The 22,721-nt window shown below is 40.3% G+C and overlaps 1 protein-coding gene across 1 annotated transcript in view; it reads left to right on the top strand.

The window, feature by feature from the left end:
• The window catches only part of atp1a2a (ATPase Na+/K+ transporting subunit alpha 2a), a 35,128-nt gene that overhangs the window by 4,778 nt on the left and 7,629 nt on the right, over window positions 1–22,721 (top strand). The window contains exons 5-18 of the mRNA XM_071490564.1: window positions 1,543–1,656; window positions 2,119–2,253; window positions 3,410–3,527; window positions 4,699–4,967; window positions 6,825–7,023; window positions 8,071–8,180; window positions 10,585–10,719; window positions 12,736–12,815; window positions 14,124–14,233; window positions 15,457–15,632; window positions 18,644–18,780; window positions 20,027–20,177; window positions 20,971–21,139; window positions 22,050–22,204. Coding sequence (XP_071346665.1) covers window positions 1,543–1,656; window positions 2,119–2,253; window positions 3,410–3,527; window positions 4,699–4,967; window positions 6,825–7,023; window positions 8,071–8,180; window positions 10,585–10,719; window positions 12,736–12,815; window positions 14,124–14,233; window positions 15,457–15,632; window positions 18,644–18,780; window positions 20,027–20,177; window positions 20,971–21,139; window positions 22,050–22,204 — 2,058 coding nt within the window. The remainder of the gene's footprint in view (window positions 1–1,542; window positions 1,657–2,118; window positions 2,254–3,409; window positions 3,528–4,698; window positions 4,968–6,824; window positions 7,024–8,070; window positions 8,181–10,584; window positions 10,720–12,735; window positions 12,816–14,123; window positions 14,234–15,456; window positions 15,633–18,643; window positions 18,781–20,026; window positions 20,178–20,970; window positions 21,140–22,049; window positions 22,205–22,721) is intronic.

The raw sequence follows: 22,721 nt of genomic DNA, 5'->3' as shown, positions 1-22,721 counted from the left end.
ATAATTAAAACACATTTACCCACACCAGGATTTCATCTTTATAAGTGTAGAATTACAAGTACATAATGACGCAGAATCCCTGCCCCACCCCACTCAGAGGGTGTGAGGTAAAAACAACCGCTGACACTGGCATCGTTCCCTGGCATTTGCACAGATAACCACTCAGACCAACTGCTGAGCAAATGGAGCCAAGCAGTCATCCATACTGCACTTTACAGAGCTGAGTCATTATGCAATCATCATCCAGCACCCTCCAAACCCCAGACAGCATTAAAGCCTTGCATAATATACAGTAATATACAGTAGATAGTCACACACACATGCACACACGTGATAGCTTTAATCTCCCTATGATTTAATCTCCACTTTCAGTACTGAGTATGTACAGCTGGATGCTCTGGTGAGCCACTTCAAAGCCCTGACTGCCGGCAGCTTTGGCACTATGAGCCTTTGCATAATGTACAAGCAGTTATTTGAGATGAAAACCCACCCTAACAGGACTCACACATTGTTGTTGTCTTAATTTTCACTATTGTGATGTATTTATTGAATTGAAAGCTTGTCTTCTATGGTTTGAGGAAATGTTTGAGTGTCGCCGAACTGCTGAAATTACATGCAATCCTTTAAACCCTTGTAGATTCACATGTGTCACCTGGCAGGACAGATGTTGCTCCTATAATTATGTACAATTGGTGAACAAGAACAAGTGGCTCCCGAAGCGAGTAGAGGCAAAAGAGCTTAGACTTCAATCTGAAAAAAAAAAAACCACGTGGAGACAAAGCAGGAGCAAGAAACAGAACACTGACATAGAGGCAAATGTTGTAAACACTGACAAGTGATTTTCTGGGGATACAAATATATTTCCTGGTTCAGAGGATTTTGCACTGCTATGGTAAAAAAAAAAAAAAAAACTCATTCAAGTGTAAAATAGCAAAACAGTTGTGCAGTCGTTGCTGTCAAATGAAAGAAAAACCTTCCAGAAAGCAAACTTTTCAGGATTTAGGAATTTTATTCTGCAGGAGTCCAGAACGTTCAGTGCACCACGCTCTGGCAGATGCTCTCATCCAAAGTGCCTCGCTGTCTTGTTCGCATCAGTGAGAGCTGAACCCACAGCAGCTTTCGTTGTTAGAACAGAAAGTAGTCCCCAAAAAATAAAATAAAAATGTACCAGAATGCATGCCCCATACTTTCACATAACCACCAGTCGCCTCAGAGATCAAAGTCAGTTCTTGGTTTTCTGGGTCTGGGAGACAGATGCTCACTTGGACTAACATTGAATGAACTGTTTAAGAACTGTCCAAGATGACAAGAACTCAGCTCTGAGATGGTTTTTCCTTTTAAATCTCTAGCTAAGACTCAGAGATCCCCCATTTTTCCTGCTCTTGACTCTTCTCTTGCACTCTGTATTTAAGGTTTCACTATTTTAAAACCAGCTTAAAGCTTGTAAATCCCCATTTACTATGCTTAAACATGCCTTACGTGAACCAAAGTCAGTAATGACATTGCCTCCCCCTGTGGCCTCGGCTTTTCCCCTTATTTCAGTTGTATCTCGGCGTGGTACTGGCAGCCGTGGTGATCATCACCGGTTGTTTCTCCTACTTCCAAGAGGCCAAGAGCTCCCGAATCATGGACTCTTTCAAGAAAATGGTGCCTCAGGTAAGTTGATGCATTTGGTGTTTGGTGTAGTCGCAGAGCTTTCTGAATCAATAAGCCATCCCTCAAGTAGGGCTTAAACACTCACTTGAGTGGAAACCTAATAAGCTTGCACAAAGGAAGAATAAATGTTTGAGCCAACTTCAGATTGTGAGTGTGTTTGCATAAAAACTCCCCTCCCGTTATCCACCTCTAGCACTTCGATTGCCTAATTCTTTAATCTATTTAGCCTTCTTTCACTCCTTTTCCCTACCTGTCTTTTCTCTCTCTTCTTCCTTTTCCTGTCTCTATCTCTGCCTTTCACCTACCTCTGCACCCTCGGGCTCCTCTTTTTTTTTTTTAAATCTCTCCTCACTCTTCCTCTGACTAAACCTGCTGTCTGTTCCCAAACTCTCTCTCTCTCCGTCTCTCTTCCTCTCATTCCCTCTCCCTTCTCGTCTCTCACTTCGTTTCTCTCCATGCCAGCAAGCGATGGTGATCCGGGAGGGGGGGAAGATGCAGATCAATGCTGAGCTTGTGGTGCAGGGAGATCTGGTGGAGATCAAAGGGGGAGACCGCATCCCAGCTGACCTTCGAGTGATCTCCTCCAGCGGATGCAAGGTAGGGGAGGGGTGCTGGGCTCAGCCCTGGGGAGCCTGGAGGTCTCAGTGGGATCACTGCAGCTCTGCTAACTTTGGTCTTGCCAATTTACTTTTTCTTTCTTTCTTTCTTTCTTTCTTTTTTGAGTTGACATCAGTTTTGCAGATATTTGATCATAAAAGTATTGATTTAAATTTTGAGGTGATGACAACTCCGAGGATCACCAAAGTTACTACAAATCATCCTGAGGGGGGCATGAATGTTAGAAACAAATTTCCAAAGGTTGTGGACAAAGAAAAAGTCAGGGAATCACCAAAGTCATTGGGATTTATGGGAACATGAAAAACTGTACAAAATTTTGTGCCAGTCGTCTCATAGATGTGGAGATATTTGACTGAGTTATCGAAAACTTTGACTTGCTTTTGGCGGTAGATTGAAAAGTAAGGGAATCCTGAATATTTCATTGCAACCAGTCAAATATTTGTCAAGATATTTCAACTAACTAAAAGGCTGCTCAATTCATATTGCCTTCCACTCAGCTAAAAATATTAAATGTAACAAATACTGCTCTTGTCGTATGGTAATCACACATGCACATACTTTCTCATTTGTAGTCGTTCTATATTTGATCAGGTTGCTTTTTTGTGTCTTGATAATTGTAAATTGTCCACTTTTCTTAATTTCTGAATTTCGTTTTCTCAAAAGGAAATTCTCCCAACATGAGTTCTGAATGGCTAGTTGTCTGTTTTGATTTGAGGTTGAATGAAAAACTTGAGTTAAATTATTCAAGCAGGATTCTTTCCACATTCATCAGTGGTAGTTTGTTAGGTGGTAAATATCCTCTGAGATTTCTGTTTGTTCTTTATTTCCATATGATGATGTAGGTTGAACGTTTGTCCAAAATGTCCCCTTTATAGCTTTGCAACTGTTCTTTGTTGAGCTTATCCTGGTTTTTGAAGCAGTGAAATGAGTCCATAGTGATCAATGGAATACATTTCTCCACCTATAGAGGAACATTGACCCATGACCACAGTGTTATGTCACTGCACTCGTTGCTTATAATTCTGCCTCTTTCATTCCCACCCTCTCAGTCTCACCTCTTCACTCTCTCCTGTGTCTGTCCCTCAGTCTCACTGGGTAACACTGCTCTCTCTCCTCTCTGCCTCTGCTTGTGAAGGTGGACAACTCCTCTCTGACGGGAGAATCAGAGCCCCAGACTCGCTCCCCGGAGTTCACACATGACAACCCTCTAGAGACCCGCAACATCTGTTTCTTTTCCACCAACTGTGTCGAGGGTCAGTAGGCCACATCTGGCCGACATTGTCTCTCATTGCCTCTAAATGTCGTTTTTTTTTTTTTTTTTTTCAAAGCCATCTGGAGATCAACATCGTTTTGCTGTACCACCCAACCACGAGTGTGTTTCAGTGCACGGTTGATCAGAGGTTTCATCCCTTCATCCTACAGTACAGTGTGTAGTTAATGAATCTTGAATGCATAAAGATTATTAATGAGTTTTTCATTTCAGATTCAACTGATGGGAATTTTAGTTGCCATTTCAGTTTGCTATCAATCATCACATAGTGATGCAGGGAGCATTTCAATGGGATATTCATATTAGAATCTGAAACTTCATAAATATCTTCGTCTGAATTCCAATGGTGCTCATATAGAAAGTGAGCAGTTGAACTCCACAGTACAGTTTGGAGAAAAAAAAAATTATTTTAGGTGTAATAGAAATTCTCATATAAGGAGGATCCAGTCAGTGAATCAAATCATTTGCCAACCAGGGATTTAGTTGAGGTTCAGAGTTCATTCTAGACCATGAAAAAATAATCCCACATATCACATGATCTTCATCATTAAATAGAGTTTGTCATTGAGCTGTACACATTAAAATTTCCATTTTTTCTAAGCACTTGTTGACTTAAAAGATGAAGTTCGGGATTAAGTTGCATCCTATAGTTAAAAACATCAAAATTTTATATGAGTCATTTTTAATTGAATTGAATTTCAGATTCAGTAATATGATCGAGATGATGTTTAGTCTGCTATCTTACAGTTTATCCCTCAGTTTTGCTCCCTCTGTGTAGGGTGTGTTAGAGGATCACTTAACCCCAGTTACAAAACCTCATCATATCTCCTCACCTTCCTCTGCTGTCTAGCCACATAGATAGTCTTGGTTTTGTGCATCCAGGTTTTGAAATGTATGACCCTGAGATCTCTGCTTTCAGCCCACTGGAGTGGAACTGAGTTAAATTATGTTTGCAGTATTAGAAATGATATTTTTAAAAATCAGTGGCAGTATTTTTTCCCAGAAACAGTGTCTTGGTTGCTCTGGATAATCCACAGATCTGGTTTTCACTGGAACAGCTCTCTACTGAGAAAGCAGTCTCTGTCTTGAAAAGACTTTTCAAACAGTATGTTGAAGTGATGAAGCCTAACAGTGAGTCAACCCCTCCCTCTCAGGTACGGCCCACGGCATTGTGATAGCCACTGGTGACCGAACGGTGATGGGGCGCATCGCCACCCTGGCCTCTGAGCTTGAGGTCCGCCAGACGCCCATCAACATCGAGATCGAACACTTCATCCACATCATCACGGGCGTGGCCGTCTTCCTGGGCGTGAGCTTCTTCATCCTGTCACTCATCCTGGGCTACACCTGGCTTGAGGCTGTCATCTTCCTCATTGGCATCATCGTGGCAAACGTGCCTGAGGGACTGCTGGCTACTGTCACTGTGAGTAGCGTGTGTGTGGTGTTGGTTTGAAGTTTGTACTGATTTTCACCACAGATATCTTTGTATGTTTCTTGTTTGTTTTCTAAAAGGAGCGGATCAGTTGAAACCATTTTGAATAGGATTTAATGTCCCTGTGCTGCTCCTCTTTTTCCTGCTGCAGAGAAATGATGTGCGCTTCAGTTTGCAATAAACAAGTTCCCCTTGTAGCAAGGACAGGTCATAATATGCTTCTGGAAATAGAAAGTGAACAGAGCCGCGGGGAAAGGTCATAAACTGGCTGCTCTACACAAACAAACAAAAAGGTTAAACAGTCTTTGTGTTGCAAATTATAGTTTTAATTATTATTATTTTCATAATTAGCTCTTTTAAAATGACATTTTTATTTTGACAGTGAGGTTTTTGAAAATAAACAAACACTAGTGATAAGATGATTGGTGTGTGGACTGTCTGTGGGTATGGACTGATTTGTTTGGGTGTAAAATTAGCATCTTGGTAACTTTTGGCTGCATTTACACAGTATGATTAGCATGTGCATCCAGTATAGGCCTTTCTGATGGTAGTCATATGAAACAGAGGTGTGATTAATAATATTATTAGTAGTTGCACTCTATCTAAAGCTGCAGTGATTAATTTTTGGCCATTTGGGGCACAAGCCCATGTAACGTTATTGCAAATGTATTGGCAAACAGATCTTTCTATTTATACATCCAGCAGGCAAGGAGCATTTGGAGTTGTGTTTCTGGCCACTCAACAAACAAATGTTCATTCTCCTTTAAGCTCTTTGTTGCTCTCCACCAGCTCCTGAGGGAGATATCTGCCTCTTTAAATACTAGATGTTTGACTTTCTTGACTGCCTTGTTGCTAACTTTGTCTGTCTGTTGTTTGGAGCTGGTAACAGCTGGAAACAGCTGCCTGGGCCTGCTGGATGTGGGTTTGATGAGACAGGATATTGCAGGCCTGGAAACCATATACCATCATATTGAGCTAAAAGAAGCTTAAAAACTCTGTCACACTGAGTGAAACTGCGTTGGTGGGTGTTGATTCTCCAAGGATTTTTCATCTTGAGCAGCTGCTTTCACATTACACATAGCCATTTGATCCATTATTAAAGATATTGATTAGTGCAGCTTTGAGCGTGCCAGCCCCAGAGCCCTATTATTAATATTTTGCCATCTGGCTGACTGTCATGACTTATGTGAATGGAACAGAGGCGTCAACATTGTTACTTACACCTGTGCATCACTAATACGACCTTCTGAACATTACCTGTAGGTCTGTCGATGCTACATAACACAGCAAAGCAGGCGATTTATTACTGGTTGTCGGATTTGCTCAAATGCTGAAGTGCATCTAACTTTTTCTGCAACAATAAACAAAGTGTAAGCTGAGGTGGATGCCAGCTGGCATTTCAAATGCCATCAGTCGACATTTCACTGGTCACAGAAAATAAATTGACTTCCCCCGAATGGTTTCTTCTGTTGCTTTTGCTTTAAACACGCCTTGAGTTGGGTGTGGAAATGTTTCTGCGAGTAATGTGGTCAGATTGAATTAATATGAATTAATGTGTCTCTTACAACATATGGAATGTGTCTATGCATCGCACTCTCATGTCCCTGTGCACCTGCTGTTAACCAGCCAACCAGATACACACAAACACACACACACACGCCATCACGCACATTCGCCGTAAGGCACCTGGACCACGCATGGTTTCACCTGCACAAACACTTGAATGCACCAGTGCTTACACATGCTCTCTCCCCTTGTTGACTAACAATCATCCATCCTCTCCTCATCCTCTCTCCCTCCCTCCCCGTGTTTCACTCCCTCCGTCCTCGACTCCCGCCGTCCTCCCAGGTGTGTCTGACTCTCACTGCCAAGCGAATGGCCAAGAAGAATTGTCTGGTGAAGAACCTGGAGGCCGTAGAGACTCTCGGCTCCACCTCCACCATCTGCTCTGACAAGACGGGCACGCTGACCCAGAACCGCATGACCGTGGCCCACATGTGGTTCGACAACCAGATCCATGAGGCGGACACCACCGAGGACCAGAGTGGTAAGGCAGAGAGAGAGAGAGAGAGAGGGAGGGAGGGAGAGATGAAAAGAAAAGGAGGAGGAGGGGAAGGGTGAAAGTAGAGATTGGAGGAAAGACGGAGAGACTGAGACATGTAAAGGGGAGCTAGAGAGAGTGTGAGTGTGAGTACAGAGGGGGGTGTGACCACCTGCAGAAATTCATCTGTCCAATGTTCACACCGCCAACCGCCATTGCTGTTCATGCTAGTGCTTGGATTAACTGAGCTGCGGTATGCAGTGGGCGGCACAACCTTCAGCTACAAATGTGTCTTTTCCCAGAGTTCCTCGGCAAGACTGCTGCTGTGGAACCAATCGGATTCCTGTCTCCCACCAAATGACAACAAGTCCAGCCAAATTTCAAAGAAGCTTTCAGTAATAAGCAAGAGTTTGGAAGAAAAAAAAAACAGAAAAAACAGGTGCTCTGTGCATGAAGTCAGACGATTGTGCAGTCATTCAGTGAACAGCCATCAGTGCTGACACAGGCCACACAGCAAAAACAGTTCCGTGGAAAAACCCAGTGTATTCATTTTTCAGCAGTACAGGCTACTGTACTCTTGTAGCTTTTGCAGGTTTCGCCTTTTTGCACCTCACTTTGTCAAATTCAACAACTCCAGCCACAGTTTGCCACCATGTACTGTATGTTGCATGACACTTATCACACTCTGTTTTCACAATAACAGTGACAGTGACCACTCTAGAGAGTCTGACCTGAAGTGAAGGTCATTTTCAGTTCGACTGGGTGGGTGAGGGATGAAATTTTGATATGAGAAATTTCCAAACATTTTTTTCAGACATTCTAGTTAAAAATGAATGCCATCTTCCAGACTGGGGAATAGAAAAATCACTCTTGTCGAGGAAAAAGTGATCGCTCGACTTAACCGACCCCGACTCACTGACCCTTTTATTTAGCTACAATATCCACTGCTACTCTGTGAACCGAGAGTTAAGTCAGTAGCATAAATACTGCATGAGCCATACTTAAAAAAAAAAAAAAAAAAGTCTAACACAACTTCCTCTGCTATGCTCTCAGGTTCAGGCTTTGACAAGACCTCTGCTACTTGGGCTTCTCTGTCTCGTGTGGCCGGTCTGTGCAACAGAGCTGATTTCAAAGCCGGACAGGAGCACCTTCCTGTCCAGATGGTAAAAACCTCCACCATACCCTGACATTACAACAGCAACTTTCCAAAACCTTTGCGTTGTTGCTTCAGTCTCATGAATTATCCACTCTCTAATGCAGTGGGCTATAATAGGTTCAATTTAATCCAAGGACATTATGAGCAAACCTTTTTAGATTTGGATCAAATAATGCATGCACATTATTCATAAGACATGATTTTGCCTACATGGTTTGCCAGTAGGGTGAAGCTAAGAGCATCAGGAGAGTGTCAGGTGAGCTGTCACTCCAACAGAAGCAGTTTGGGGAATATTCAGCTCCTTCACTTACTGTAGGTAAAGGCAGCAGTGCAATAATGTAAAAATATTCAATTACAAGTAAAATATTCATCACATTTGTAATTAAAGGTTAAAGACCCCCTCTGATGTAAATCAAGTCTTTAACCTTGTTAACATGTCTATATGGTGTTTTTTATGTAATACGAGACATATCATGAGTGATATAATCAGTCATTCATACGTCATATAACCTAAGGAACCAACCCCTTCAACAGGGACAGGGACTTCTTGACTACAGTGAGCATACTTTTCTTAACACTTGCTGGATTTGATTTCTTTAAGGGTTTGTTGATAATATTAGTTTTATCATGAACTACACTATAAAGTAGGTAGTAGCTAAAGTAGAGATATTCTAATAAAGTTCAAGTTTTTTTTTATTTTTTTTATTTTACTTAAGTAGAGCACAAAAGTAAATGTACTTTGTATTCTCTCCTGTTGCCAGCTGATCCTAACCCACATGGCACCCAGAGGGAAAAATACAACCCATAAAAATAATTTGTCAATACCACTTGACACAGGTGCATTACACACACACACACTGGCTCACACGCTTAACCTCCCTCTCACACATAAACACAGACACACTGAGGATAATCCGATGCACCCCTGGAAATAACTCCCCCACACTGACGCACAAACACACACACTGCTGGATAGGTAAGTCAATAATATCCCAGTGTTCTACCAACCGCTCTCCTTCAACCTGTGCTGCATTGACCTGAAGAAATGCTCTGCGTGGCTCGCAGCGACAGGGATTACAGATTCTTGATTCTGGTGGGAGCAGACCCTGCTGCTGCAGCCTCTCTGCCCCTCGAGGTGCCTGGACTTCCTCCCTGCATTAAGTAACAGCCATGTCTCCTGACAGCGCTCAAACACAGCAGTCAAGGCCCAGGCTCCACTACCATTACAAGAACAAGTCCCCATCTGCACTTGGGAAAACAGAGAAATGGAATTTCCTTGATCTATTTATTCATTCATGAAAAGGCACAAACAAGGACAAATCTTGCAGAGCGCGTGTCCTTGTTTTGCAGCTATTCATGAATGAATAAACAGGAACCAAGAGAAATATCTTCTCTTATTTTGGCCCCCGTTGGTATTTTAGGCATCAGGTCAATCAGTTCTGCATGGATTTCAATAAATTGGCCCCAAGAGCAGGATGAATTGCAGTGATCATCGTGGACATTTTTCAGCGGGGGTGATTTCATAAGTTATCTTGAGAGAATTTTCTCCTAAATGATTCAAGCGCCAGACAAGTAACTTTGTCACACAAGTTCGGGCTTGTAAAGCTGCAAAACTGACAAATACAAATATGGAGCAATGTGCATCCAAACACGGGATAATACAGTTTTGAGCCTTATGGAATAGGCCTCCAACCCAATATTTGTATGTAATGTTTACACGTATAAATTTACACACATTAAAAAACAGATGTTCATGAGTTACATTTCGTGAATTAGTCTGAAACACAAATTACATGTGGTTTATTCAGTGATTGTACTGTGTATTTCTCCTCGAAAGAAAGCATCCAGTGTCAGTATAAGACGTCTAAACTCAAAACAAATAGACCACTCAGAACAACAAGCATCCACTTACTTGTTAGCTACAACTTTAGCACCCACTTTGCTATTGATTATTGCAAATAGGCATTGGTCTAATGTGTTTATTAATATAAAATATTTGATGTGAACTCTTTGTGTCCAGGGCCTTTTACATCCATATCAATAAAAGATGCCTTTAAGAAAACCCTGAAAACAGCAAACATGGAGCTATTTTAATCAAATTATTCTTCAGCCCCTAAACTGAAAACCAGGTCTTGTACTTCATTACTTTTATATTGAATTGTTACATAATGTTGTGGCCAGATACAGTAAGAAGTGTTGGTGATGCAGATGATACCTGCATCATTAATGAGAACCATAATGGCAGTAAAGAAACTTCTCTGAGGTGCTGCTTTAATAAATTAAATAACACATAATCTGAAAGCTTCTCTCCACTGCTTTGCCAAAAACACAGGCGCTGAGACAGATACTCATTTCTTAATATGCATGTGTGAATGACTGTGCTAATGTGTGTCTGTGTGCGTTTCCCCCAGAGGGACACAGCGGGGGACGCGTCAGAGTCAGCTCTATTGAAATGCATCGAAGTGTGCTGTGGGAGTGTTCGTGGTCTGAGAGCCAAGAACCCCAAAGTGGCAGAGATTCCCTTTAACTCCACCAACAAGTACCAGGTAATGCACAGGGCTAATGTCACCTCACGGCTTTGTGCTGGAACTGCTGCTGGTGGGGCTCTACAATGAAATCCAACCTGTCACGGCTTAATTCATGGCCACTGTCACTTTATATAATATTTTACAATTACAGTTTTCTAGTATTTAATGTATACACAGTAGTTAGGTTTCAATTTGTTCAAATTTTAATGTCAATTTCTTTCTTAGTAATTATTGTTTAAATATCTTTTTTTTAAATTGAACTTAATTTTATATTTATAGAATTTATTCTAGACAGTTCTGTCAGTGCTCTTTAAAGAGACAATATCATGACGTTTTAAAAGATGCATTTACATGCTTTAAATGAGTCATGCATATTCATTTTTAACCTTTTTGCATTCAGAGGAGGGAGCCTGAGCATGCATGCTTTTTTACAGCAAGACCCTATTTTACATTCACATGGTTGCACACATTCGTATTTGGAAGCTGCCCAATAAGCCACAACCAGAGGCCACACAGAAGCTGTTGCAGTGTTAAAGCTCAATGCAGTGTGTCTTATTTATGTCAGGAAGGTACTGCACATATGGATTACAAACCCGTTTCTCTTTGGCTGCTAAGAAGATGTTCTGTTGCTACCTTGTTGCCTGCATTCACGTTTTATTATGATAAATCAAATAAATCAAATTAAAAAATCTATTTGATACCTACATGGCACATTAGTGGCATCCTGGACTATGCTCTGCATCATTTGTGATACAATTAAGCATTAACGAAGCTATTTGTAAGTTCAGCATCAAATTTAATTCCTTTACTCACAAAGAGCTGTCTCCAGCTGTGGAGGCCACTGTTAACTCTTGTTTCTATCACGTCTTTACTTCTACTGAAGTTAGTGCACTAACCAGCTAGCTATCATCCCTTTCTGATGATATCATTGTAGTCTACATCTGAAGATGTAGCGTTGCTCAGTGGACGTATTATAACCTCTTGTCTTGTAAACGCAATGGCTGAACCTTTTGTCAAGCAACAATCACCAACACCCGTTCCCGTCAAGAAACAACCTTCAGTGGCAGAGAAAACTTATAAATAGCCCCTTTAAATAAACATATTTTGCCTGGTTATCTCACAATCTGGTTGACTGAGAAACATGAGACAATGGATAAAGTTTTTTTTTTAATCCTCTTGAGAGTAGATCAGAACAGGCACTTCTGAAGGGTCTTGAGTTAAGTTGCATGTTTTGTTCCATCCTGTAGGAGTCAACAACAGCATGGGCAAAAAAAAAAAAAAAAATTAAAAGTTAATATTGAACTATAAAAAAGTCATCACATTGAGCTTCAACACTTTTGCTCAAGGGCACCGCAGCAATTAAAGCAGTGGGGGAGTGATTTTGCTTCACTTTCCACACCTAGTCTTTTCCAGCCCGTCTGGAGATTTGAACCAGCATATGAATAACACAGTAGTGCTGAAGCAAACAAAGGACTCTCTGCATGCATTTTGTGCACCTGTTTCCCGACTTAAAATAGGAACGTCTGTTTTGAGGGGGAAAAAAGGCAATTTTGCTCTGGTTTTCTGAGATTAGATATACTGTGACTCAGATACAAATTACCTGGGGGAGTGTGTGTGTGTGTGTTTGTGTGTGGGTGTGTGTGTGGGTGTGTGTGTGGGTAATGCAGGGTGTAACGCCACAGGAATACATGTGAGAGCATGAATGAATGAATGCTCCTTCAACACAGGGAAAACATATGACTTACAGTGTGCACTCAGTCAAGTCAGTTTCAGTATGACTTTTATTTCATGCCACTTGGAAAAAATGTGACAGCAGCTCCCAAAAAATGATCGCCGGCATGAACGTGAAATTCATTCTTGAGAATTACTAAGCAGTGTGTCTGTCTTCAGCCTTTTTCTAACTGAAAGAGAATCCTTGTAGATCAGCCAGAAACTGCATGTTGCATCTGAAATGTAGCTAAGAATGTTTTGAACATGCATCCTGTCATGTTATGTCCTTACCAATCTTTCTGCCCCCACCCCCCCCTTTCTCAGCTCTCTGTCCATGAAGTGGAGGACAATCCCTCTGGCCATATTCTGGTCATGAAGGGAGCGCCCGAGAGAATCTTGGACAGGTTGGTTAATCAATAATAGATTGATTATAAGTCTCACAAGAAATGCAGCGGAAAATTTTTCATCCACCTTTTCCGTCCATTCCACAGATGTAGTGTAGTGTATTGTCAGTAAACGCCATGAAAAAACTCAAACCAGCAATGAATTGATCCTACTAACAAGTATTGCTGATACATTTCAAACCTGATAAAGCCACATAGAGATCCACTGTTAGCATGGCCCACATCAGTGAGCCGCTCCACTGCACTGGCTGCCATGTTCCTTCATCACCATGAACAAACTCAATCCCTCATATACTGTCCTACTGCAGTAAATATTGACTACAGTTACTCACTAGAGCACTAAATGTGTATTAATCAAAAAGGTCCCCAGCAAATGCACTATTTACTCCTGTTAGAGTAATGTTTTCTAAAAGGTGACAGAGCCCAGCAGTTTTGGAAATTGCTTTTAATAGGCTTGGGGCCACAGAGAAGGTAGGGAAGTCTAATACTAACGCTTTGCTTTGGTCTTTCATGGCATTTATCTAAAATAAAAAAAATACAAAATACCGTTACCCTTATCCTTTAAATGTCCCATATGGTATAAAGTGAGATTTCCATGTATTCTTTGATTATAAAGCAGGTCTAGGTTCCATATTGATGCTGTGAAAGTATCAAAGCCTCAGTCCACAGAAACTGAGCCTTAAAATGAGCCGTCAGGACTTCTGTAACTTTGTGATGTCACAACAAAGCAGTCACTACCCATATCAACACTTCAAAGAAGACACTGTAAAACTGTAAAAAAAAATGTGATCTTTAAATTTTATAGAGTAGTTGCACAGGATTGGGTTGAGGAACTGAACTATACAATTTTCAATTTATCTTTATTTCTGTGCCTAAATGGGACACTCTCATGCCCTGTCCTGTAAATATGCCTGGTTAGTCCACATCCCCTCCAAGTGCCCCTCTCTGTGCAAACTCTGTGCAAAAATCAACCACACTCCACCTTTGCTGTGGAAGAGGTGCCCTTTTTCACCCCGCTCATTAGGGACTTTGTGTAGCAAATGTTGCAAAACAGAGTTAACCTTTAGGTGGGTATAAATATTCAATATACAGTTAATGCAGAATAAATTAGGACTTATAGTGAATTCATTAAAATTATTGTTGGTTGGTTGTATTCAAAATCGTCATGTAAAAGCACAAACAATTTTATATGTTGTGTTTTTACCAGCAATTTATTTTGTTGTTTTACAGCAGTTTGTCAACACAATGATACAGATATTATTATAATCAGTAGTAGCAGTAAAAGCATTGTTTATGGATGTTTTACAGGTGCAGCACCATTATGATCCACGGCCAGGAGCATCCGCTTGATGAAAACTGGAGAGATGCCTTCCAGAATGCCTACCTGGAGCTGGGAGGACTGGGAGAGAGAGTGCTTGGTATGTTTTGTGGCACCAACTCTTGTCAGCTTGTCCGGGAGAAGGTAGCGTGGAGATAGCGTGGAGTTGAAGGCAGCACTTACCTTTTATAAGCTCCTTGGTAAACAGGGTAGTTTAGCCAAATGTCCCCAGAAAAGTGTGGGATGCTTTTATTGTGACAGTGCATCCAAAGAAAAAGGTTTTGCACTCTTATCCAGAATTTCAATAAACTGACATGGAGTCAGAGCTGAAGGTACCACTGTTATAAAAATGTTGGAGGTGCCGGTTTTCTGTGGTGTGAATTTAGCATGTAATGTTGTGTGGATTACCAGCTGGTAATGGACTGGTAATATCATTCAGGTCAAACTGAACTCTAAAATGATTTTTACATGAAATAACACTTTCCCTTTTAAAATGCCATAGACATGTTTTGGGTGAAAAGTCATTACCTGAAGTTCAAGTGAAGCGTTCAGCATCCAGACTCTGTAAATGTCATCGTTTTGACAACCGAGGGGGGAAAAAAAGTTACCTGGCATCTTTTTAAAAAGTGCCATAGGTAATAATTATGTGCTATCATCATTTTGTTAGAGGTGGTGTCATTTTTCCACACAGTGAAATGTGGAATTGTGCCATTTTGGGAGTGAAACTCCTGAAATCATGTAAATTATTAAATCTCAGTTATGCCTTGGGTGATGATGATGGTCGACTGTTTCATGACAAGGAGAGGCTCTGCCACTTTTATACCCAGCCTGGTTTTTCATCAGAAGCCTTTTATTTTGCTTTGCTCTATAGGGATTCAGCAGATACATATTTTAAAGGGCTGTGGATCATGAATTAATAAAAATAGCTGATTCAATTTGTATTTCAGACCTGCAACTTCCAAACCTACATCTAAAATTAAAAATGATTTGTATGCATACTGTAAAGGATCATTGCAGCCGGAGGACAATGTATTTTTCTGAAGGAGCCTTTGAGACCCCTCAGACCACTTTTGTATTATATATTTTTGAAGGATTTTACTTTAAATATCAACAGTTAAAGACACTACAGCATTTTTAATGTTGGATGTTTTGGACTTGAAACATCCTTAGGGTCGTAAAAAATGGTCTGCTTTTTTAAGTACCAGATAAATTTCATGTCAAAGCAACAAAACAAGTTTTTTTTTTCAGTAGCTGCTGCCTACTTTGAGACGTCTCTTCAGTCACTTATGAACGATCACCTCACTGATCCCTCGTCTCTTGCAGGCTTCTGCAACTTGAATCTGTCTTCATCCCAGTTCCCCCGAGGTTTCACCTTCGACTGTGACGACATGAACTTTCCCACTGAGCAGCTCTGCTTCCTGGGCCTCATCTCCATGATTGATCCGCCGCGTGCCGCTGTGCCCGACGCAGTGGGTAAATGCCGCTCTGCTGGTATCAAGGTAATTGGTTCCACAGATTCAACATTCATTGTAGTTCCTGAAAAGCATTTCCTGAGGCTTAATTTATCAGGCTTTTGAGAGAAGGGATTTGCATGTAAAATGTCTTTTTAAATCACCAAACGGACAAGCAGTCGCTCCAAGGTGCACTGATAGACGATAATCGATGGACAAATGAAGTTGTGCTGCTCAGAGGATAACACATTCAGTGTTTACACTCTAAAAAGAAGGCCACACACGGGTGTAAAGCTTGTGTTTTCAACATTAAGAATAAATTTAATTCTCAAATGAGAAAACTAACACTTTTGGGAATTACACAATTAAAAAAAAATTAATTCTTGATATAAAAATAAAAAGCAGGCCATAAAGGTTGAACTCATTCTAGTCCAGTATCAGCTCTATGAAAGGTTCCATTTTGTAAAATGTAGATTCATCATATGTTAATCAACTGCAAATACACAGAGCAGATGTTTTGTCAGAAAAATAATAAGCTGGGCTGCAGGAAGGTTAAACAACTTCCAGCAGAGAGAGAATTGGATAATGAGCAAAGTGAGGTGTTCGAATTTCAGGAGGAACTACTACCAACACGGGGAAAGGAGGATTTTGCACATTTAATTTCAGGTACAGTAGCTGTCATGCTTCCTTTGAAAATTATTTTTGAAAGACACTGTAATTGGCTTAAAAAACAAACTAGAGGCAGAAGTGAGTCAAGATGTTACCAGTTTTAAATGAAGAATAAAATTTAGGAGTTTATGCTAAAAAAAAAAAAGCAACAAAACTGATTATATGTCAGATTAAATGTTGAAATAAGTTTTGCTCTCTCAGCTCTGTTTTGACTGAGGCATTGTGGTATAAACTTTAAACTTCCATGTCTTTTTAGATCTGTCAAGGGTCAGAAAAGTCAAATTAAATGTGTAGTATGAAGTGCTAGCAGTGCTTGCACTGACATGAGTGTAAAGTAACAATAACGTGAGCCTAAATCACCAAATTATAGCTTAAAGAAAACAAAAATATTAACATCATATAGGCTTCGTTACATTGCGTAAATATAGGCTAAGACCTAGGAAAAAAATTCTGTGCCACCATACAGTTGTATTTACATTCTGCAAGTGAACTTGATATTAGGATGGATCCCAAATACTTGAAGTTAAACATGGCAATGGGAAATCAACATCTACCAATCAGTAAATCAATCAATCATACTTTATTTATGTAGCACTTCTCATACACAGAATGTAACACAAAGTGCTTTACAGGATAAATACACACACACAGACACACACAAACACACACACAGACACCAACATTCACACACAGAGCAACAAATGAAGTAATAAATAAAAAACAAATAAACATAAGACAACAATAACAGGAACTAAAGAAACATTATTATGAGTCTCAGAAAAAAAGACGAAACACTGAAGACTGGGAAGTAAAGATAAAGATAGAGTGATAAAGATAAATTGATAGAGTGACAGATAAAATAATAAAATAATAAAATATTAAAACAGAGATGTATTGAAGTGAGTAAAACCAGAAATAAAAGGTAGGGTATCAAAACCCAATAAAAATGAACACAAAAATAGCAAAGATAAAAAAGATAAAATAATAAAATGCTTAAAGAGAGGAGACATTTGGATGTGAGAAAAACCAGAAATAAAAGTAGGGATAAAACAATAACCAGAAAGAAAAGCAGGGTAATAAAAGGAAAACAATACAGAAAATAAACATAGGGTAAATAAACAGTAAAACAGCCTCAAATGTAGAAATGAAAAGACATAAACAGAGTGAATGTTAGAATATTCATCTATGCAGATGATATCGTAGCTGTGATGACACATGTGATGACGCTCCATATAACTGGATGACCGTAGGCGTATTGCCTGACTGAGGTGGAAGAACACAGTTTTGTCATAGTACCGTAAGCATCTGTACAAACCTGGTGTATTCACCCTGAGCTCAGGTTGAAAGGTTAGTGTATCCTCGCTCTATGGGATCAATTGAAAGGCTTTAGTGCAATATATAGTGCTCTATTTTTTTTATTGCACCTTCAGTCAGTCTGTAAGTGGTGCTGTATATTATTATAGTGGTGGTGGGGATGTTCAGAAAGGTATATGACTCATTATTGCTTTGCTTTCTCATAAAAGGTTTTAAAGTAAATGATTTGTGTGGATACAGTTATGCTATAAACCTACACTATGGATGTGTTCTCATTTGACTGGTTATCAGAAAATTACACGCACATGTTTCAAATCCAACCCAAAAGCCAAAGATATGGCTTTAGCTTTCAGTGAAGGTTTATTTCTTTAGCTTTGGGCACTCAAATAGAAAAGGTTCTTGGTCTGTTCATAACTATCTCAGACATAGACAGATTTTGTCTGCAGTGTGATTTTGATGAAACTCCATTATAATCCATTATACACTATGTTCTCTCGTCACTTATGTATCTATTTTTATCTTTTTTTAGAAAAGTCTGCTTCTGTCAGTTCACTGTATTTGGATTATTACAATAAACTGAACATATGTCAGGAGAGCTCCTTCAGAACATGAAGCAGCTTGCAAGTTACACTGAAACTAATCACTCAACATTAAAACTGTGTAGCTTTGTGGAGGGAAAATGAAAATATGCTGCCTGAAGCCAGTCATATGACTCAGTGTTAAGCTGCTGCAGGTTTACTGCGCAGCTGTTTCAATAAGTTCTGCTAACCAGCCTGTTCACTGTGGTGACCAAAGCCAAATGCACTACTTTGTTTTTTGGATTTAAGGTTTAAGAATTAGTTTTCCCTGTGAGACCACCCCACACTGTTATTTCTGGAGATGACCTGCTAACCCCTAATAGCTCCATTCTTTTCCAGTGTAACTACACAACACATTTAGACTGACTTATAGACCCTAAAGCTCCATCCTGCACTGTAGCTCAAGCACGCTGTGACACATGACATACAGCTGAGATATGGTTGGGTTCAATGTGATAATGTTCTGTGATTTATGGGAGCTTCTGTCTGTCCGGTCAGGTGATCATGGTAACTGGGGACCACCCAATCACAGCCAAGGCCATCGCTAAAGGTGTGGGCATTATCTCCGAGGGCAATGAGACTGTTGAAGACATCGCTGAGAGGCTGAACATCCCTTTGAGCCAAGTTAACCCCAGGTGTGTGTGTGTGTGTGTGTGTGTGTGTACTTGTACTTGCTACATAGTAAGGACCAAAAAAAGTATTTTACTAACAGAGTGAGGACATTTTGGCCGGTCCTCACTTTTTGAGACACCTTAAAATCACATTTTGAGGGTTAAGACTTGGTTTTAGAGTTATGGTTAGAATTAGGTTTAGGTTAAGGTCAGGGTCAGGGTTAGGGTTAGGCACTCAGTTGTGATGGTTAAGGTTAGGGTAAGGGGCTAGGGAATGCATTATGTCAACGAGTGTCCTCACAAAGATAGAAGTACAAGTATGTGTGTGTGTGTGTGCGTGTGTGCGTCAGGCTGTGTGCTCAGGCTTTTAAGTGTAACTTTTTGTGTGACTGAGAGTATGTGAGCCATGATGTGTTTACTGGATTTCTGCCAAGAAATAATCACAAATCATCATTATTGCTGTTTGGGTTTTGTACAGATTAAACAACCATGATATAATGGGTTAATTTAATTAGTGAGCTTTAGATGTGCTGGTGGGTGGCTTTTGTTACCTGTGGACAAAGTCGGGCTTTCTCTCTGTTTTCAGTCTTAATGCTATGGTTGTGCCGTTGGACGAGATTGGACGTGATCGATGATCATCAAAGTCATCGCCGATTTCTTCTGCCTTTGCCAATGTCAAGACGATATTTGGCTTGTTTTCACATTAATATATTAACTTATTATTATCATCATTATTTGTAGTATTTAATTAATACTAGTTAAGGCCATAGTTTTATGTATATAACCGGATATACATGTATATAACACCCCCCACCCCCCACCCCATCTCAGCTATCTGCAGTTTTACAGGGTGACATTAGGACAGCTGCACTACAGATGAGAATGTGCAGCCCTGCTTTATGCTAAGCTAAGCTAAGCTAAGCTAGGCTATCCAGCAGCAGGCTCCAGCTTCATTTTAAACTGGCAGACATGAGGGTGGTATTAATTTACTCGTCGTGCTCTCTGCAAAAAACAAGTGAATACGCGTATTTCCTAAAATGTCAAACTGTTCCTTTAAGACAGAGTGCATGGAAAAAGGTGTGTCTCCTTTGTGATGTGTGTGTGTGTGTGTGTGTGTGTGTGTGTGTGTGTGAGAGAGAGCATGAGCGAAACAGAGAGACAAACTTGAGGAGAAAACAAGAAAATGTCAGTAACCCTCTTTGCATAATTGTCCCTGGTATCACTGACTCCTTACTGTGTTTGTGTGTGTGTTTATTTGTGTGTTTCCCAGGGATGCCAAGGCTTGCGTGGTGCATGGCTCAGACCTAAAGGACATGAGCTCCGAGTACCTGGACGACCTGCTGAGGAACCACACTGAGATAGTGTTTGCTCGCACCTCTCCTCAGCAGAAGCTCATCATTGTGGAGGGCTGCCAGAGACAGGTCAATGGACAAGAGCGTGTGAATGTGTGTGAATGTTTGTGTGTGTGTGTGTGTGTGTGTGTGTGTGTGTGTGTGTGTGTGTGTTTGGGCCTTTTTTTGATAGTGTAGAGCTGAATAGCAATGTGTGTGTTTTTAAATGGCTGAATCTAAGCATGTGTGTGTCTGTGATAAAGTCTGAATGAATGCTTGAATGCTTCTGTTTATGTCTAAGTGTGGAGGTATGGTTGAATACAGGTGTGTGAATGTGTGTGTGTCCCTGCCATTTAAAGCTTTTCTGTGTGTGTATATGTGTGTGTGTGTTTGTGTTTGTGTGAGTGCATTTGAGCTATTTGTTAGTGCAGGTGGTTCAATGGATGAATGCAGGGTTTTGTGCATGTGTGTGCATTTATATGTGTGTGTGTGTGTGTGTGTGTGTGTGTGTGTGTGTGTGATGATGGCCTATTTGTTAGTATATGGCTAAATACAAGTGTGTATGTGTTACATAAACTCATTTATAAAACCTTATATATGTGCTTTAATGTATATGCTCTGCTCCTGTGTGTGAATGCACTTGTGAACATCCCCATATATTGAGGTCATGCAACAATTCACCCTGACTCTCTCACTCTGTGTGACTGAGTGATTACAACTCTATTCCATTTTTCATTTAATCTCCCCAGAGCTGCTTTGAAAAGACATTATTAAGACAGAAGGGGAGGGGGAAGGAGAAGGAAGTGGAGAGGGAAAAGCTTAAATCATGGTACTTATCTTTCTCCTCTTGACACTTTTTATTCACTGGTCCTTGTGGGGGCAGGGGGCGATCGTGGCTGTGACAGGCGACGGTGTGAACGATTCTCCAGCCTTGAAGAAAGCCGACATCGGCGTTGCCATGGGGATCGCCGGCTCCGATGTGTCCAAGCAGGCGGCTGACATGATCCTGCTGGACGACAACTTTGCCTCCATCGTCACTGGAGTGGAGGAGGGTGAGCGTGTGTGTGGGGTGGGGGTGGGGGGGCAGAAAGAGAGAAAGACGGGGTAACAGAAGGAAAAAATAAAACAGAGAGAGGAAGCCAAGATAAAGAGAAAAGGGGAGGGGGGTGTCAGAGAAACAAAGGGACTAGAGATTTAAAAACTTCAAAATGATTTTAATTTTAAAAATGAAATGCCAAGAAGCTCTGGAGATTATTTTTGAGTACATATACCTTAAAACTGAAATTGTGATACGAACACGACTGTAGCTGATTTCACACTGTATTTAACAGACATGAAACTTATGACTTGGCCTAGGTTCAAAGACTTGAATTGTCTGAAGACCTGAAGGGCAAAACATTCAAGTCTCAAAGTTTTTAACTGTAGAAATCAAGGACAATAATAAAGAAAAGACATATTTTATTCTTATGCCTATGCAGTAAAAGGACTCAGTTATGCGCAGAAACACTAATGTTTTTCAAAAGAAAAAGTCACAAACTCACATCATTTTAATCATTTTAATGGTCAGCATTCACAGACCTGAAAGACTTTCTTTTTGCTTTTTAAAACTTGTGTGAATTAACATGGCTTCGCTCTCAGGACTTGACTTGAGATTTGCCACAAGAAACTGGAATTTAATCTAAATTAAGGGCAGCTAATATGGTCTGAGAAAAACCATGAGTAATGTAGATGTGCTGACGAAGTCAGTTTTTATTTCAGGGAGGAAAATGGAAAAATTCAATTGAACCTGATGAAGCTTATAACGAAAGGAAAAGACAACATTCCAACCATAGCATGGTGATATGCAACCAATATCCCATCCAAAATCTGCTCACATACCTCAGCATTAATAATATATTGTTATAAACGTCTCTCCCAGCTCCACTTTGAAGTATTCACTTCTTGTCTTTTCAATCGCTGCAGGTCGTCTCATCTTTGACAACTTGAAGAAGTCCATTGCATACACACTGACCAGTAACATCCCAGAGATCTCGCCCTTCCTCCTCTTCATCATCGCTAGTGTTCCTCTCCCTCTGGGAACAGTGACCATCCTCTGCATCGACCTTGGCACTGACATGGTGAGCACTGGGTGGAGGGTGGGTGGGGAAGGGGAAGTGACATGCGGCCCCTTTAATTAGTCCGTGAATCTCTTTGTAGACGTGCTAACAATAGTTTTCCCTCCATTATGTCAATCAATACATTTGATTAAGTTTATGAAAAATGAGCACTTAATAGGTGTAAAGACTGAAGGTGAGCCTTCTTTTATTTTAGGCTCATATTGTAATAATTTGCTGAACACATTTCTTCTGTTCTTTTGGATGTTGCTTTGCTGTTTGCTCACACAGAAATTCATTTCACTTCAATTCAATTTATTTGTATAACGCCAAATCATAACATACATCATCTCAGGGCACTTTACAAGATCAAGACCTTACAATATGTCATATACGTAATAAAATGTAATATATGATATATCAGTCCCTATATCAAAAGCGATGTTGCCATATATGTCAACTATAAGATGATATATTATAATCACATATATACATACTCTGTATGTATGAAGATATAAGTGTATAACATATATTAATAAAT

The sequence above is a fragment of the Trachinotus anak genome, unplaced genomic scaffold (assembly GCF_046630095.1).
Source record: "Trachinotus anak isolate AG129_WGS33_773 ecotype Australia unplaced genomic scaffold, CSIRO_AGI_Tana_v1 ptg000012l, whole genome shotgun sequence".
In the NCBI taxonomy this organism is placed as follows: Eukaryota; Metazoa; Chordata; class Actinopteri; order Carangiformes; family Carangidae; genus Trachinotus; species Trachinotus anak.
Note: the sequence above shows the minus strand (reverse complement) of the source record. Positions and strands in the feature narration are given on the sequence as shown.